The sequence below is a fragment of the Perna viridis genome, chromosome 2 (assembly GCF_037379345.1).
Source record: "Perna viridis isolate PV_CMFRI_1.1 ecotype Kerala chromosome 2, ASM3737934v1, whole genome shotgun sequence".
Classification (NCBI taxonomy): domain Eukaryota; kingdom Metazoa; phylum Mollusca; class Bivalvia; order Mytilida; family Mytilidae; genus Perna; species Perna viridis.
Genome location: NC_142446.1, coordinates 43848675 through 43868354, shown reverse-complemented (window position 1 = coordinate 43868354; position 19680 = coordinate 43848675). Strand labels below are relative to the sequence as shown.

General features: G+C 31.6%; 1 protein-coding gene across 1 annotated transcript; it reads left to right on the top strand.

Annotated features, from left to right (window-relative positions):
* The first annotated feature begins 46 nt into the window (after positions 1-46).
* On the top strand, positions 47-18836 carry LOC148625244 (acetyl-coenzyme A synthetase 2-like, mitochondrial). The gene is made up of 14 exons (XM_088568650.1): positions 47-417; positions 4974-5070; positions 5352-5551; positions 6103-6278; positions 7245-7397; positions 9115-9262; positions 9617-9754; positions 10574-10666; positions 11367-11479; positions 13229-13355; positions 13642-13769; positions 14182-14245; positions 15135-15259; positions 16382-18836. The coding sequence occupies exons 1-14, from the start codon at positions 81-83 to the stop codon at positions 16565-16567; spliced, it is 2085 nt and encodes a 694-aa protein (XP_088424776.1). The 5' UTR covers positions 47-80; the 3' UTR covers positions 16568-18836.
* Positions 18837-19680: the final 844 nt, after the last annotated feature.

Below are 19680 nucleotides of genomic sequence, written 5' to 3'. Positions count from 1 at the left end.
GTGACTTTAATGATGTCACGTGACAATATTCATTCGGAATCTGGGTCACAATCTTCCGAATATTTGACAACAAACCGAAAATGCTTACGAGTTGTGCAAAAATTTTTCGAGTTAGGAACTCAAAGCAGTTTATTGCAAAAATTAAGCATTGGGCAGAAAGTTACTCAAAATCAAATCGACCATTTCTATGCGCTTCACGAGGTGTGACAACCACTCCATTCCCAGAGTTTGATCGTGACCCATCTCTTGATACGCACGAAAAACTTTATGACTACAGCATAAATCACTCAGAAGCGTTCTGGGGTACACTAGCTAAAACAAGATTGACATGGACTAAAGACTTTACACAAATAAGAGACTGTGATATTAATGAAGGAAAGATAAAATGGTTTATGGATGGTGTACTCAATGCATCAGGTATAAGGTGTTCTAACTCTAAGCATAGTCCGAATTTCCTCTGACCCTGCAACCCTCTTCTTTTTTATTTGGATATTGATATGTTGGGTAGGGTTCAAATAAAAAAAAGATTAGGGTTGCAGGGTCAAAGGAAATTCGGACTATTCTAAGCAGAGCCATTATATTATAGGAAACACTGCATAGTGGTGTGAAATCTTTGGTTATTACATGTACTATCTTAATTTTTCTTAAGGTTCCCCAATATACTAACAGAAAAAAGTAATTACTTATTAAAAGAAGTGAGTATGATGTGTTTTTAAAAAGTTCAGGAAAAACGTGGATATACATTTGTACATACATGTATGTGTAAATCCACTGTTCCACTGTTGCTTTTGTCAAGAACCTAACCCGACTCGGAAAAAACATAACTCCAGATGTCTTATCCAGATCCAAGCATAGCTTTTCTAAAATACTAGTGGGAAAGGCAATCGTTTGCTGTTTTTGTATTTACAGTTGTCAGTTGCATCTGAATTTTGTTAACGTCACATGATTTGTGTAAAATATTCCGGCCATCCATGAAGAACTGTATTATTTCCGTTATCTGTACAAATTAATCTGAACCATTAAAACTGAAAAAGATGTTGCTAGAGTTGCCCTCAAAGGTTAAAAATTGTAAAGTATGGTATAGTGCTACAATGTCATTGACCAAAATGAGGAGAAAAAGGGGGCTAGGACAGGAATATTTATTGAAAAAAGACAGTAAATATTCAAATTTTTGGAAAAAACATTTTTTTTTCAATCAACACAGATTTCCTATTAAAAATATTGATTTTGCTTGGTGCTGAAATAAAAATAAAAATATTGCGCTTGAGAAACAAAAATTCTAATCTGACCCCCATCATATTTGTGCCAAAGGGGTCTTAATGTCCTTTACTATTCTTACAGTAGAAGTATGGCAAGGCTCAGTGCACACTAATATAGGCAATGCCTATTCCGTATTATGTATATAGTCTACATATGTTTAAAAAAAATCTTCTCTGAAACTACTATACCGACAGGATGTAAACATGGCATATTGGTCTTTGCCTTTAGCGAATTTCTGGCAAAGTAATATTGTTCAATTCATGAGATGGACCTATGCCAGAATTTTCAAAACATTCATCATTTGATGTAGGAGTTGCGGCCCCAGAAACAGTTTTTTTTTTTTTTTGGCATTTTTCGGATGTGCAACTTTGAAAATCTTCTCTAAAACCAATGTACAGAATTCAATAAAAGTTGGCATATTTGTTCCTTAGGGTATCCCACATAAAATGACCATTTGGATATATTCATGAGACGGACCAATGCCAAAAATTTTAAAATTATTCTTCTACTGATGTAGGAGTTACGTCTCCTGGAATAATTCTTAAAAAAATTTTTCCCACATGTACAACCGTGTCTCTAAAACTTTTTAATATCATTTAATGAAAATAAGCATTTTGGTTCTTTAGTGTATTGAGCTCAAAATGACTTGTGATTTTTAATCTGTGAATAGATATGGCTATCTATGCTAAAAACAGAACATAGGGGTCGGAAGACAGTTTTTTTTAAATAATTCAAAAACTATTGCCTTAGCAAAATTCCGGTTCAGGTCATTAAAATGCTATTAAAAGTATTTTCTGCATTTGACAATTTAGTTAATTTTAACTTAGCCTGTCTCATTCCTCAAATTTTTCAAATAAACAAATGGTTAACCAGGTGAGCGATTCAGGCTGTCTTGCACCTTTAGTTTGTTCTTCAATCATCTACATGCAAATAACATTTTTAATGTTTCAAATATTTTTTTACAACTATTGAAATAATAGTGAAAGCATATAGGTATTGCATTTTAGAAAATTCTTATATATCAGGTCACTAAACCTGAAATCTATACACTGTTCTTTATGTGGAGAGAGTACTCAAGGTGTATTTCAGCAATAAAATATTTTTAAAAATTAATGGTTGCTGCCTGATACTTGCATGGCTTACAAGTACAAAAAAATATGTAACATTACACTTACTGAAAATTCAGAAATTACTTAATGCATTATTTGTTTATATATATAAAAACTCATTAATGTACTTAATACTTACTTGGTTTATGTTTATAAAACTTTTCATTTACAGAATTTTTGTAACCCCCCAAATTAAATTAAACAAAGATTGTTACATGTTTTATGAAATGTTTAGTTTTTATATACCCCACTTTATTGGAGGTATTATATAGTGATGTCTGTCCATCTTTCCCTTTGTCGACATCATTATTACAGTTTTCTACTACTGTCAAAACCACTTGATAATTTTGCTGAGCTTTTTTAGTCTTTATATAGCATTTTTATTTAAATTCCTATTGATCTTTTTATGTTAATGGGATATAAGCATGCTTAATATACAAATCTCCAAAGAAATATTCTTTTGTTCTACAACAACTCTTACCTCACAGCAGTTTACAGGTATGTCACTCATGCCTATCGACTATTCTGCACTTAACATGAAAGGGTCTACTACTGTTTTTTTCGATGAAAATTTTTGTCACATTTTTTCTTACAGGTAAAAAGTTGGAATTTTAGCTTCATTTATTGCCTTTGATCTGTATTACTGTCTGTTGTCTGTTAACTCTTAACACTCACCAGTTCACCAAGTACTTCTCTGCCTAAGAATCTGGCAAATGTGTATAAAGTGTGGCACATTAAGAAAAGAAATGCAAAGATTTTTCTGCATTATCAATGTAATTATGCCTCTTAACCTCCAAAAACAGCAATCAAAGTGTTTTTAAATTTGCCTTTATAAGATATTAATAGGTCTAATTTCGTTGAAAAATTTCCTGCACTTTTATCCTTGATAAACAACAAACAATTATCTACATCATGGATGCTTCATGGTACATTTAAATAGATTTTTGGTTGTTTGATTGATGTATTGAATATATTTGAGGCAAGAGTGACCATATTGAGAAAAATGATGTGCCACCCATTGCCTGAATGGCACTTAATTGCTTGAAAACAATGATTTAGGAGAAAGTATGAATCTAAAGAATGGCCTGGTTAAAGGACAGAAATATATAGTCCCTCAAAAACTACCTTTTATGATGAAATATATATTTTCCTATTAAAGATAGTGTATTATTTTTGTATCGAGTCCCAGTTATGATTAACTGAACCCACTGGTAGTTCACAGGGCTACCTGACAATTTTATCTTGGTCAGAAAAACCCTCATTTCAATATCCTCTTCCAAGAAATTTTTATTACACTATTTGGTAAGCATTGTGTAATGGTATGAATATCTCAGTTAGTCAGTTTTAAGCCTTGATATACAATCGACATGCACATTAACAAATGCTTGGAATACATGTACATCTGTATGATATGTAAACTTTTTTGCACTAAATTCCTTTATTACAGTAGTTTCGTTTTTATTTATCAATATATATGGTCCCATAACTTAGTGTTGTAGGAATTTGTCTTAAAAGATAACATTTGAAAATCAAACAAAGTCTCGTAACATCAATTTGTTCTTGTTAAAGGGGGAATTTTAGCCTCTTACCTTATGCTAAATCCATAAGTAGTGGCTGTTATATATTTACAAGCATGGGGAATTGAAAGAAATTCAAGTGCAAACAAAAACATGGTTAGGTTTAAAGTCCTGTGAAGTGACTTACAATATTAATTATAAATCTTCTGTTGGAATGTTGGTTTAAAGGAAGTATAAAGGTTCTTGCCAGAGGTTGTCTTCTGACTATTTGAAACTGAAGTATGGAGGAGGAAAGGAATATCAACCTCTTATGGTACTTTGTAGGAGTACCCTTTAAATGACCAATAATTATGTCATTTCCGTCTTGCTTACATTATATCCTAAAATATCACTTCTTAATTCTACTTCCATTGATTTTTTTTAATGAACAAAGAAATTGTCAAACTACAAGTAGCATACTGTAAACATGATAATTTTCGTGGATTTTTTTCAAGTGAATATATTGCTAGTAACAATTTTTCACGGTTTCAAAAATTGTTTTGCATTACACAAATGTATATAGTGTTAAAAATAAATTTTGCAGGTACTATTTCTCACATTATCTGTCCACCATGAAAATTAGTAGGGCACAAAAATTAGTATGTTTACAGAAGTTTACAGTACTAAGAATTGACACAATGTGCCTAACTGTGCTGAAGTGCTTTTTATAGATTGTGCCTTAATTTTATAGACTTAAGACCAATATTATAACATAACAAATCTTCCCATGCTTCTTTAAACAATTTATTAAAGGAAGGTCATCTAAATAAAAAATAGTATTTAGTGTAGTTTAACCTTGTATGCAGTGATTGAATGGGGGAACTGTTGAATTACGTATTTTGCATCCCAAGTTCTTTGAATGTTCATATGGAGTTAAGAAAAACAGAAAAGGGAGATAACTCATTTATCTACCAAATAAGTACTTGCATATGCAAATCTAAATGCGACCAGTTTGCATAAATGATACTGATATTTAGTTTATTAGAGGTATTTATCTTTTGATTTTTTGACTGTATTAAATCTTCATTTCTATGGATTTTTTTGGCAGTCAACTGTGTGGACAGACATCTATCAACATCAGCTGATAGTGTTGCATTGATCTGGGAAAAAGATGAACCAGGGACTGAAGAATACATTACATACAGGTACTTTATACACTTTGGGTATCTGGAGTTTTTAGCTTGAAATCTAATACTTTAATACTACAAAATTAATAAAAAATCATCCTGCTCTTGAAAATAAAACTACTTCTGCAGACTCCAAACATTTGAAAATTGGAATAAAAATATATCAAGTTTATACATGCTATTACTGTAATTAAGATAATGAAACCATGAGAAAGATCTTAAGGTTTATTCTTGAGATGTTTTTTCCCACTATGTGCATTTTTATAAGTTTTTCCCCTGACATATTCTTTCCTTTCAAGACAATTATCAGAAATGGTCAATAGGATTGCTAATGTCCTCAGAAGTCATGGAGTTGGTAAAGGTGATCCAGTTGCTATATACCTACCAACCTCACCCATAGCTGTAGCTGCCATGTTGGCATGTGCTAGAATTGGTGCTATCCACAGTGTTGTGTTCGCAGGATTTAGTGCTGAAGCTCTTGCAGACAGAATCAATGATGGTTTGTACTTTTCTTTTTACAGCAGATTTTTGTTTTTTTCTCTTACTATTCATGGCAGATAGTCGTTTTGACTCACTCAAGCTTGTAGAGTTAGTTTAGAAAGGTCAGATGTTCTAAAAGCATACAGATGTGCAAAACTGATATGTTTTCACTATCTCTGAATATAAACTGTTCTCTCATTTATGGTATATTTATGGACTGTGGTCATTTTAATGCCACCATAGCTATATATTAGAAATGACTGAAATAATATTCTCTTATATATAGATTTTATTGTCAAAGTCTGACTAAGCTTTTATTGGATGATTCTATTCAAACACTTATGGAATGCTTTAAAGAGAAGGGGTTTTCTTACAGTCATTAAAGACTGTTACATGTTTTATACATGAAACTTGGCATTCTATGATATAGTAATTAAAGGATTCTGGCAACTGTGGTAAGGATTTAAAAGGCATTTCATATGTATGGGGAAATGCAGACCAGTGGTTGCCTAAAATCAAAAAATACTGATAAATACCCATATCAAGAAGCACAACACATTTCTTTTTCAGGCAAAGCAGAGACTGTGATTACAGCTGATGAAGCATTAAGGGGAGGAAAGCCTATCCCACTAAAGACTGTTGTTGACAAAGCTGTTGAACTTAGCAGTACAGTGAAGAGAGTTTTTGTTTACAGAAGAACAGGGGGTGATGTACCAATGACAAAAATAGACTATGACATAGAAAAAGTAGGTGGCTTTTGATTTTGTTCACATTGATATAACAGCTATACAAAATTAAGTTCATTTGTAAATACATGTATGTATAGACATCATCAAAATGTTAGATAAGGCTAAAAAAAGAATATGCTATGTTCTCATAAACAGAGCATCCCTAAAAACCCTCCCGCATCTGCAATTTTTTATACAGTAAAATCCAGAATGTTTCATATCTAGTCCGGATGTTACTTGTAATTAGTGAATTGAATCGTCTGCAAGCCTGACAGAAAGGTATAAAGTATGATGTGAATGAGACTGTTATTTAACATTGACCATTAAAAATGAAAGTTTGTCTCATGGCTCTTATTTCTTGTCACATCTCATATTCCAGTAGAATTTTAATGCCATGGAGTATTTTTTTTAACTTCTCAATGTCCTGTACATTTTCAGAATTGTTCAATTCGATGAGATTTCTTGAAAAAAAAAGAAAACTTGCTTCTGTTAAAAAAAAAGCCTCCCTCCTGCATCAACTTTTTTTAAAAAGTGGCCTGAGAATCTAGGCATTTTTTTAGTATGGCCTTATAAAGATGTACAATTTCAAATTCATCCGTTAATATGTATAAACATTAATACAAGGCAGGTGTAATCTCTGAGAAGACAAAGTTATAAGCTTTAGAAGCCTTACTGATAGATATGTCACTTATCTTAAGTGGAGTGTTGTCATAAAATTTAGTACACTTCAGACACCTTATTTATGAGCACAATTGCAGCTACATTTTTGAGTAACAAGAAAGTCTTTAGTAGATGCAATTATGCCTGCAATTCACTTCCGTCATACTGCCTGCAATTCACTGCCCATCATACTGAAATCAGACCCTAATTGGGTCTGAGGTCAGTGCTAAAATTTGTGTTGATTACTGTTGGGGACTTAGTCTTCTATCAAATTCTAAATAATATAGGATGTTTGTTGGATGGAAAGACTATTTTCTCTTTCAGGAAATGCAGTTTCAATCAGAGAACTGTCATCCAGAAGAAATGCACAGTGAGGACTATTTGTTTATGTTGTATACCTCAGGGTCTACTGGGAAACCTAAAGGTCTGGCCCACTCAACAGCAGGGTATCTTTTATATGCTGGCATTACTCAAAAAGTAGGTTAGAATAAAAAAAAGTGATTGTTATATAGAAAATTAGTAAATCTTTCATTCATTCAAATATAATAGTACATATATGAAATACTAAATAAGCAGATATAAGCATTTCTGATGTTGATTCGTACAGGATTTGGACAAAACAAATAATATATGCTTTGAAAAATAATTGAATAGAGAATTGTTATAATTAATTGTTATGTAAGAGTCAGGGAATTACTAATAATAAAATTATGATATTATAGAGACAATGATCAATGGCATACCTGCCAACTAACACGTTTTAATTGTGTTTTCATGCTTTTGACCATTTGTCCTGCTAACAAGATTTTTCAGGTCAAATTTGTTCCAAAACTGATTTTGTCAAAATTATCTATAAAAACTTCGAATTCATACCCCTAAATTTGTGTTTCAATCTCATCAGTCATAAATCTGATAATAGGTGTTAATTGTTATCTAAACAGGTAAGGGTACGATATATGACAAGTAAATAATCTCCCAGAAGCAATCAGCTGATCTGGGTTTGACATTTAGAAAACGAATCCTGATTGGATCTACCACAATTTTATGAACAGCAAATCATTTTCTAAAGATTTATTTCTAATCCACAATTAATTTGACAAATACTATTAATTTAACAAGACTAAAATTTGTAGAACCACGTATGTAAACAAATTATAAAATTAACACTGTTTATACAAAATGAGTTACCCCTCCCCCTCCCCCCTGCAGTCTTCACATTTCTGTAATTTCAACAGTGCAGTATTTTTCCCAAACGTTTTGTTTGCAATATTTAAAAGAAATACTGTACCTTTTAAGTAGTGATGATTTTGGGAATTTGGTAGCAACGTTCGTGGATGTTTGTTACATTCCCTCATATCCTGCACCTCATGATATGCACTTAATGGAAAGAAAGAGTTGCCCTAGTTTCCGACTTCGAGTTAGTGTTACTGTGATACACTGACCAAATTTTGGTTGGTATGGCCAGAAATCTGTTTGGATTATTAACCTTGAAGTTAATAACTGAACACGGCCTCCCCATTAATATGTGCTCAATGTATTATAAAATTGTAGAAATACATTTGTAGATAAATAAGTTTTATCATTTACATTTTTTAATTAAAACTTCAAAATTTCAGTTAGGTTTGGAGGAATCTACCACAAAAAAAGGGGCTTACAAACTTCAAACAACTGTAGTGCATGTACATATTGTTCAACTGGAAAAAAGGACCTTTAATGCTATAGTTGTTGTCTCATTCATACAGTACTACAGTAAAACCCATGCAGTTTGCAAAATATGTCCTGAAAATCTTGGTTCACATGTTTTCCCACGTATAAACCCCCATGGGGATTTCCAAAAGCTGGCAGGTATGCAAAAGTTGAACTAGAAGTTTATCAGTGGCAGGTCCAGAAATTTTTAAAATGGGGGCCTGCTCCAGCCATTAATAAATAATTTGTCAAAGTTTTCAAGCATAAGCCCCCCTCCTTCCACATTGGATCTGCTTATGTTGATGGCAAACATGAGAAACAATTTATCACTTTTTTTTCACAAATTTGCAACAATAATATACTAGATACTTGTTACTATGTTAGAAGCACTTTCAACACTGTTCAGCCAAGGATAAAACTCTTCCTTGTTTAGAGTGCAAATAGTTACATTTCATGATGGTAAAAAACATGACAATATAGATGAGACTATTTTCACACTGTTTTGCAGTATGTTTTCGACTACCATCCAGGGGAAAGGTTTGGCTGTGTGGCTGACATTGGTTGGATTACTGGACATAGCTATGTTGTCTACGGACCTCTGTTTAATGGTGGAACAACTGTGTTGTTTGAAAGCACCCCAGTATATCCTGATCCAGGTAGGCTTACAAAGTATTATTTCTTAAATGTTCAAAAACTATATAAAAGAAACCTCTTAGGACTGGAGATTTTGTTCAGTTGTTTGTACAAATTCATTGCACCAGGTAAATTGGAAACTATAAAAATGAAAAATTGGTTGCATAAAAAATGAACAATCTGTACTACATTGCAATCTCTTAAGGTTTATGTGAACATAAGAACATATATATCTATTTCAAATTTGTATGTAAAATCTGAAACACTTCAATTGATAATATTATGGTTCATTCATATAGAAGATTTAGAAATTTAAGTTTACGAAAATGAAATATCTTCCAAGAAATACTTATACATTATTGGTAAAAAATTTTCAGGTAGATATTGGGAAATGGTAGAAAGACTGAAACTGGAACACATTTATTTGGCACCAACAGCACTCCGTATGTTACTGAAGGAAGGGGATTCATGGGTTACTAAGTATGATAGATCAACTTTACGGAAGATGGGTTGTGGTATGCTTTCTTAGAAGTTACATTGTTTTCTGTGCTTAACACATATAGGGTTGCATGTTATGCAGGTTTTAACTTTAATGCCTTGGATTCATGCCTGTTTCATTTAGTAAATTAATGCTTTTTATTTGTAATGGGGAACAATGCATTTCTGCTGATATAGTATATTTCATTGTTTGTCCTGCTCATGATATAAAGGCTTTTCATTCTCACTATTGAAACTTTTGTCAGTAAACAGTAAAAGTAGAGAGAGGAAAGTTTTTTACAAGTCAAGGCTCAAACATCAAAAGCATGACTAAATAGGTAATTTTGCTTGATTCTCTAATAAGTATAGTTCCTGCATATTGTTAGTCATCCAACTCATTTGATTTCTATAAAATAATAATTGAATCATTAATTAAACTGTAGTTGTTAACTTTTCATAGTTAATGACTGTGTGAAATACAGACAATCATTGATGAAAGATTGAATTTGTTCAGAGGAGCCTGAAATCATATTAATGGATTCTGTAAATTGCGCTATGACAAAAGAGTACCCTATCATAAAGAGAAGCTCCTCATGACAGGTACCGGTAACCCCAGTTATGGAGCTACATGTATGTACAGAATACATTGAGCAGATTTAAGGCTCCTCTGATTTGATTGGCTACATTGTTGATGTCAAGACAAGCAATTGCAAATTTCCAGTTCGTCATATTTAACTAAATTCCACTGTCTGCTTATTTGCTGCTGGTTACTGCTTGGTTTAATACCTTGTCGGTGACCTTGTCGGTGACCTATCTGAGTTAAGGAATTATTAAACTGTCCCAACTTATATGTTTAGTTGGAGAACCACTGAACCATGAAGCTTATGACTGGTACAATGAGGTTGTTGGTGACAACAAAGCAGATGTAGTTGACACATGGTGGCAGACAGGTAAAGAGGAATTTATAATGCTTTCCAGTTATTTAGAATAATCCTTTGCAAGCAAAAGTAGCATTACTGAGGATACAGACATTGGGGAAATCCTAGGACAAAACAATGCCAGAAATGCCAAAATACCACCATACAAAGAACATCATTCAACACAGAAGAGTATATATTCAGAAAAAACTGACAGTATAAACCCAATTTTAACTCAGGATGAACTTAGGTGGTCCAGAAGGGGTGAAAAGTTTCAGTTTCTTTCTCTCATTGTTAAGTTCCTATTTGCCACCAATTATTAATCAACTCCATTTTGTATTCATTTATATGTGGGTCTATCATATTCGGATAAGAGAGCATGTCAGAAAGGCCCAAGTCACATTTTCTTCTAGAATATCTATTACATTTCATGCCGCATGTCAGTGAAATGATTTTACTTTTGATTGATAACAAAGGTCAATATGACAATTAAGAAGTCGCTCTGACACACTAGACAGGAGGATTGTGTTTGACCTTATGAACTGAGGGTCAGAATATGGTATAATTTTAATTTGACTGATTTTTAATTGAAAATTACATCTCATTTTGTCTGCGAGCCAGTGTTATGCTTCTTTAGAATACAAACCTGAAAAATGCTTAGTCACTTAATTAAATGTGCACTTGGCTTGTGAATTCTGCATATTTATAACTCTGTATTTAACTTTGTCTACAGAAACTGGAGGTATTGCTATCACACCAAGACCATCAGAAGTTGGGGCAGAAATTTTACCAGCCATGCCTATGAGGCCATTCTTTGGCATAAAACCAGCCCTTTGTGACAAAAAGGTATAATTGTTTGAAATCAATTTCAAAACTTAATAAGTTAATTCAAAAATGTTATAAATCACTTAACTTGAATGTTACTAAATCATTGAAAGTTGATGTAGCAACACAATGTTATAGTATTTAATGTTTTAAAAGTAAAAATCAAGACTTATTCTGCTGTTTAAATTTGGAGCATTGTAGTTTTCAGTTTTAATTATTATTTTATTGACTTTTAAACAACAATCGAAGGAAACATGACCAAATATTGTAGCTCTAATTTGTATGAATCTTAAACATTGTCTCTGAAGGTAAAATTGATAAAATATGTAAACTACATGTGCATGTAAATTGCAGCTACCTGATAATGAAGTCTGTTTCACTATAACTACTCTTAGAACTTTTCTTTTTACAAATGATTTATTTGTATATTTTGTTCACCTCAGGTGGTAAGTGAAGTTTACAATAAATAAAATATCTGTCTTTATCAATGATCAGACATATTTCTAAACCTAAGGTTGCTTTCTTTATTACTGGTACGTTCTGCCCACAAAAATCATGATTTTCAAATCTTACTAAAAAATCTGATTTTAATACTTTTATTGTCGTAGAGGTATTTTGTTTTAAAACAGATTAATTACAAATCTTACAATGCAATCTTGAAAGTTTTTTTTCTCACTACAAGATTATTGTACTGTGAGGGAAAATAACAAAAACAATCTTTATATCATCTAGGTTTATTCAAAATTTAAAAGAATGTTATCATTTTATGATATCGTTTCCTGAATTTTTACCAGATACAAACTCACTCCCTTAAAGCACCATCCGCCACATTGTGCAGCACACTAACCATTACGCCACCTGTCATCCACAAAAAAAAGGATGATTAGTTAACATAATGAATTAAGATATTCTAAAATTTTAAACATTGGCATGGTCTGATCTTTGAAAAGACATTTAAATGGAAAACATTAGTGCTAGTACAAATTATACCTAATTCATCCTTGCTTTCCTTATGACTCAGGAGCTCATTATTGTCTGTTTTGTATGCTTCTTTTTTGTTCCTTACAAATCCTCACTACAACTATCAATCAGTTTCTAGACTCAAATAAATAAAGTTGAGTTTCATAGATGGTGTGAGAGTTCATATACTTTAATATTTGGACTACTTTAGTTTGCTAGAAATGTCATGGTTTATTAAGAAATAAATCATGGAAACTCCAGATTATCATTGTTTTACCACGGGCTGTCCATTTATGCCAAATTATTTTACCTCGAGCTGTAGCAAGTGTGTTGTTTTTTTTTTTTTATATGAGTGTTGGCTTTGTACATTATAATTGATTTTGGTTAGGGGGACCTGGGATCTTTTTGAAAAAAAAAATGAATGTTCCCAATTTTTTTAACAAAATATTTGTTTTACTCATCCCTTGCAAAAAAATTAAAATACTGATTCTGTATTTTCCCCATTACTTAACATGGCAGATTTTCAAATAAAAATATTTCTGTCATTAGCTGCTGAAATAAACAAAAATTTTGCACTTGCATGAAATTTTTTTTTTTATCCAACATCTAATCCAAGGCCTCATTCAGGATAAAAATGGGTGGTATGGGCTTGCCATTAAAAGTGAGTTGTACTTTGTGATGGAGGTTTGATGTTTCCTTCCTGTATTTTATTAAAACTTTTATTTGCTGGAGTGGTTGTATCACTTTCCTATATTTTATGTTAACTATTAGGAAGGGATTCATATCCAAGAGATTGAATTATTATTGTAGGGGAGTGAGCTAGAAGGAAATAGTGTTTCAGGTGCCTTATGTATTAAATCAACATGGCCTGGTATGGCAAGAACTATATATGGAGATCATCAGAGATTTCTGGACACCTACTATAGGCCTTATAGAGGTAGGTAATTTGTACTGGATGCACTGGTAATCTTTAAAAATTGTCTTGGGATTATTCAGGGTTTTGTTTTCACAAGTTTCATTGAATAATCAAATTGTCCCGCTATATCAGCCTCTTTCATTATTTTTATTTGTTATCAAATTACTAATTGGACATACTGGATAAAATTACACTATTAGATAAAGTTGAAAATATGGACTCTGCTGCAGAGTCTTTGCATTACTCTTTTGTGAAGCTGTACTAATAGCTTGAAGAGCAAATAATTATTGACATTTTCTATTTTTAGGCTTTTACTTTAGTGGAGACGGAGCTGCCAGAGACAAGAATGGTTATTATCGGATCACTGGGAGAATGGATGATGTTCTGAATGTTAGTGGTCACAGATTAGGCACTGCTGAGATAGAAGATGTTATTGTATGTTTGTTTATATCATAATCATTGCTTATATTATATGATAATAAGATAAACTTCACCAATTAGTCAAAACAATTAAAATTCTCATTGATGAAGAACTTGACCTTTTGTTGACTTGATTTGAGAATCAAATTTTGCTCAATACTTGTAGTTGTAAGACTTGCTGGTATTAATGAGATTAATTTTGATGTGTATCTGAAAGTGATGTATCAACTTTTGTGAGTTAAGTAAACTAAGTATTTCAGGGAATGAAAAAAAACTTTTCTTACTTTTTAACACACATTTTCAGAGCTTGTCCACTTGTGGTGTATGATTAATCATTTTAATTTGTACTACAGTTTGATGACTGTGCTTGTGCTTGCAATGTCATTTTCAAACAATAAAATTATACATATATGTAATTCTGTTCTAGGATGACCATCCATTAGTTGCTGAGTCAGCTGTAGTTGGATTTCCCCATGAGATAAAAGGAGAGGGTAAAATTGCATTATTTGTATACTGATTCTATAAAGCATAATTCAGTGAATAAGTACAAATTGGTAAATCAAAAATATAACCTTCTATAATATCTTTGGTCCAGTTTGTAAAAAACAGGATTTTCTCATATTCATCTCCAATTTTTATCTAATCAGATAATTTTAATGAAAAGATTTGAGGAAGATGTCTGTGGTATGAGGTAAATCTCAGTTTCAGATCTTGTTTTATGAAACTTGGCCTTGAAAACGGTAGTAAAACAGACCATCAAAGATATTTATGAGCGTTACAATATTTGATATTCTTTGTTATGAAAAAAAACTCTGGAAGGTTTCAGTGTTGAATCAAATGGTATACATTTAAATGTAGTATTCAATGCCATTTTGACGTGTAATTTTAAGTGCTTAAATTTGTAAGAATCAGGCATTATTTAAAAACAACACACTTTTCTCAGAAAAAAACTCACAAATTTGACAATGTGGGCACATAGTTTATGGTCTTTTGAAGATGAATTGAGTGATAAGGGAAAAGTAAGTCATTTCCCTTAAATCCTTGAATTACTCACACTTTGATAAGAAATGAATGTCATTTCTGCATTTCAGAAAATATTTTGAATACAATTTTATTGAAAGACTTGTGTATTTTTTTCCCACCATGATTCACCCACTGCCTGATTCCCTTTTTCTAGAATTTATATTTCTTATTACCACAAATAGAAGGGTGTAGTTGGGTGAACATAACAGCTCTTTATATAAATATGTACCAAGCACTCCTCCTCTAGTGCAAACATGCTTAGTAGGGCATTGACAAGATGAAATCCTAGATTAAGTGTTAGATGAGTTATAGAAATATCTGGTTGAATATATGATTTATCCCTGTTTTATTTGTTAGGAATCTATGCTTATATAGTATTACGAGAGGATGACAGTCAGTTTAGCGAAGAAGAACTAGCAGCAGAGTTACGAGGCATGGTGAAGACCAGAATTACAAGCTTTGCTCAACCTGACAAAATTTTGGTAAATACTGCTGTAATAAGTATAAATGTACTGCTGCGTATCAGAAAAATCTTGGATTACTATTACTATCTATTTTGGCGAATTAGGCATCATGTGCAGATGTGCATGAAAAAAAAAGATACATGCAAAGGGAGATAATCCAAAATAATTTTTTTTCCTTAACTGCTTGATGGATTTAAAAAAAAAATCATTGGAAGGTCAGGCATCATATGTTCATGGCATGAAGGAGGATAATTTTTGTCAGGTCACTGCAACAGATTTTTTTTCAAAATTAGGGCTGAACTTTATTTTAATTAGTCCACTTTAAAGGGGTATTCTCTGTGTGAGCTTGTTCCCAATATTTCTAGTTTTAACTCATCAAGGGAGCACACAATTTTTTCTTGGAAAATGAACATGTATTTTATGTTTCATTAATGTAAAATAAAGCTACATAAATCATCTAAGTAATTTAGTCAGTACCTTCATTCAATAAGAAGTGTAACCAAGACAGTAATTATTTTTCTCATATTATCATTTTATACAGTGGAAAGGTACATCAAAGCTGTATTGTGTGTTTTTTTTTATTATCTATGATGAATTTAAAAAAAGTGGTCCCTCTTTCTATACAAGTCTGATTGAAGCTAAGCAGTTTCAATAGCTTACTTAGTTGAATTATGCCAACATAGTTTGAATGTATCCCTTATATACAATAGTACAACTATGTAATACCTGAGTTGGCTTCAAATTTGGTCATGGCCCAGATCAGGTGATCACTTTTAACAGTATGTTCAGTCTGGTGTGAAATTTGTTAAGATGAACTACTAGATCATGAGTTTAGCTTAGAAGGTTACTCAAGTGTTCAATAGTAAAATAGAGTGACACATTGCTACTACTCATAGTAGAATTTTATCTAGAAAACTATCAAATCACCAAGTTGGTTCTTATGTAGAGCTGTATTGAAAGTGATAGCACTGTTTTAAAATTTGCCATTATTATAAAAACAGTTTAGAGAAAACACTTTCTGCTTTTTATTAGACAGAGCACAAAGATTGATCAAGTTTCTAATAATATCAAAATAACCTTATTTACATACATGCATGCTAAACAAAAACAAATAATGCATTCAATAATTGATTATTTCAGTTTTCACCAGGTTTGCCGAAGACGAGATCTGGAAAGATTATGAGAAGAATCTTACGTAAAATAGCTGCTGACAAACATAATGAACTTGGTGATGTTTCTACTCTGTTTGATCCATCTGTCGTGGCAGCTATTGCCAATAAACACCATGAAAAATTTGTTCTAGAACCATTTAAACTACAATTCTAATTAATAAGGTATTGCAATGTCTGCACAGAACAGAAAATTTTTGAAAGCAGGGACCACCATAAATAAATTTGTGTAATGAAAGTATTAAATTTTGGTTGCACCAAACAATGTGGTGTTATTTAATTTATGAATTCAGAATTGTGGTACCGTTTTTCTTTAGCAATTTTTAGAAAGGTTTTCTGGGTTAACATTAAATTTTGTAAATTTAAGAAGCCACAAATACCACAAAAATTACTAACCCACACGTGACCCTTGATATAGTGCTATTATACAATACAGTACATTAAGTATAGTTTTCTGACTAGTATTTATCTTTTATTTGTTAGTTATATCTCAGGTTAAAGTCAGAATTTATGAACGTTCTCTGTTTTCATTTTTACATCAGTTTCACAATTTATAAAGAAAAAAAAAAAAAAAAAAGATTGTATACTTTTTTTTTAAGCTTTTTAAGATAAGCACAAGAGAAAACAATCATCGAAAATTATGAGTGTTTGTAATATTCTTTGTATTACAATGGTTTTATTTTTCACCTCTGCCCAGGTAAAGTAAGGTATACATATTGTGAATCTTTTAACATTCTTTGATTTTTTTTGTCAAGTCATACATTTTGTAATCCACTCAACATGGATTAGTGAACCTTCTATATATATTTGTACATCATTTGAATCAGGAGTCCATTTTTGCAAATATTAATGCCTTTCAATTAAAATTGCTAGTCCTCATAAATATATAAATAACTGTATTTCAGGTTGTATATCATTTAAGTTTGGAGAGGTTCTTAATTTATTCATACTCTAACAAGACAGAAAGTTAATGCTGAATAACAATGAATGAAATATATATTTCATGGTGATTTGTTTGTAGCCAGGTTGCATTATTTTCATGAATGTCTTTCATCAATGAAATACAGTTATAGTGTTATATTTTTCAAAATGTGTCTATGCTTTCTCACTTCTTTTATTTATATCCAGCTTTAGACTTTTATATTTTTTTGTATACATTTTGTAACAAAAAACATGAGACTTCACTAAATCTTTTACTTTAAAAATTTTTTTTAGGAACTTCACATTAATTTTAAATTGAGAGTATTTGACCAGATACGCCAGTTCTACATTAATTTTTATAAGCCTAAGAATTAACTTGATTTTTGTCCATTTGAATTTTCTATAGATACTAGTTGTAAATTTGATGTATTTCGCCTAAGAGATACAGTAACCAATTGTATATAGCAAAAGTTCGCTCTGTATCCTCTGTGTGCATTTACAATGAGGCATAAAAAAACAACAACAAAAAAAAACATTATTCACCCCCTGCAGATTTGCTAAAAAATAAAAAATACAAGCATCTATTTCATTAAATTAACTGTGGATTAATAAATAATAAAGAATGCTACTATAATATTTTGTGCATATAGATTTGTTAAGATTTTTTATCTGAATTTTATTTTATTGTAAATATTTTTAATCCAATGTATGTCTAGTCATGTTTGAAGCAGCAGACTTCTTTTCAAGTTCACCAAAATCAGCTGTTAGCTCTTTACTTTTTATAAAAGTTATACTACATGTTGTATGATCTTGTCAAGTATTTTACTTTGCATCATTTTGCTCACATCTTGCCTGTTAAAGTTTATTTGTGGTCAGTACAAGAATTGAATTTGTTACAAAATATCATTATGGTCACTTCAAATTTACCTTAGAGAGCATTAATTTGGGAGGAGACTTATATTTAAATACATGCTCCTTTTTCCCTGTGTCAGCAGCGGCCAATGCAGGTCTAGAAGCCACTCGTCTCCTGTCTGTTCGTCATGTTTAGTGGTACCTACTTTGTGTAATCTGTAACTCAAAAAGTATTAAAGCATTAATATTCAAACTGTGGACAGTGCTAATATGCATATTGAAGATGTGCACCACTTATTACATGTATTAAGAAGTTTGACAATTTTTTTCCTATATTTTTAGTATTTCCTACTTAGTTATTTTTCAGCAGTACAGTGTATATGCTATCATTAGGACATTGTAACCTTCACTGTAGATTTTCCACTTGCTTATTGTTTATATACAGTAATATAATGAAGACATGAATGTGCTGACAAATATAGGATCCAGATCTAGACATGTATTAGTCTTTTTTTTTAAACTTTGAATTTTTGTCTTGACTTTTTCTTTAAATCTAAAATGTACCCTTACCCTTATAAAAATCTATAAGTTGCTCACCAACTTTACCAAGGGTTATGTCTTCAACCTGAATCCATTTGTCATTCTTTACTTTGCTCAACTACACAATAACCTCTTTTATCTCTTTGATGTATTATATTGGTGAATGCCACTACTTTTTTTCAATCCACTTGTAATTGAAGATGATTGCATGTACAATCACTGATTTTATTATTTTACTTGTGAGATACTTTTTCAGTTGAATAATAAACTTTAATATGTATTATCACAATTTAAACATTGGCATTTTAATTACATGTAAATGAATTGTAGCAGTAAATGAAATAAAAAACTATTGTTGTTCATGTATATTTCACCATGCTGATGGTCTGCAAAATGATAAAGGCTAAAAAATGCTTTGCAAACATTTTTTTCAAGGTGTTTGATATGCCAAAAATTTATTACTTTAGAGATTTTGGTCAGTTCTGTAATTAGAGCCTGTAACTCACTCAGAGGTTTCTGTTTCCTTTTTGATTTGAAAAGGTCTTTATGGAGGTAGACCAAGGGTAAGGGACGTAACTCTTACAAATCGTTGGAACGTTTGTGCAAAGCATTTTACATCAATTTTATCTAAGCATCAAAGTAACTTGGATTGATTTCATTCTATTTCAAATGAAAGTGTCTGAATGGGCTTTAGTGAAACTGAATGTGATGCAAACATATTACTGATTTCAAGAATTAAGTCCCTTACCCCAGGTCTACCTCTTTAAATTCATCTTGAAGTTGAAGTATTTTAGATTAGGCCTTGAATTCAACCTAATTTCCAAAGTTAGGTCAGATTAAGACAAGATCATATCCAAAATTTGTTTACCAGTAAGATGAGACCAAAGTTTTCCCTTGTGGTCATCATATGTTAATTAGTATCCATATTAACAGTTCTTGGTGCTTGTGGATAAAGCT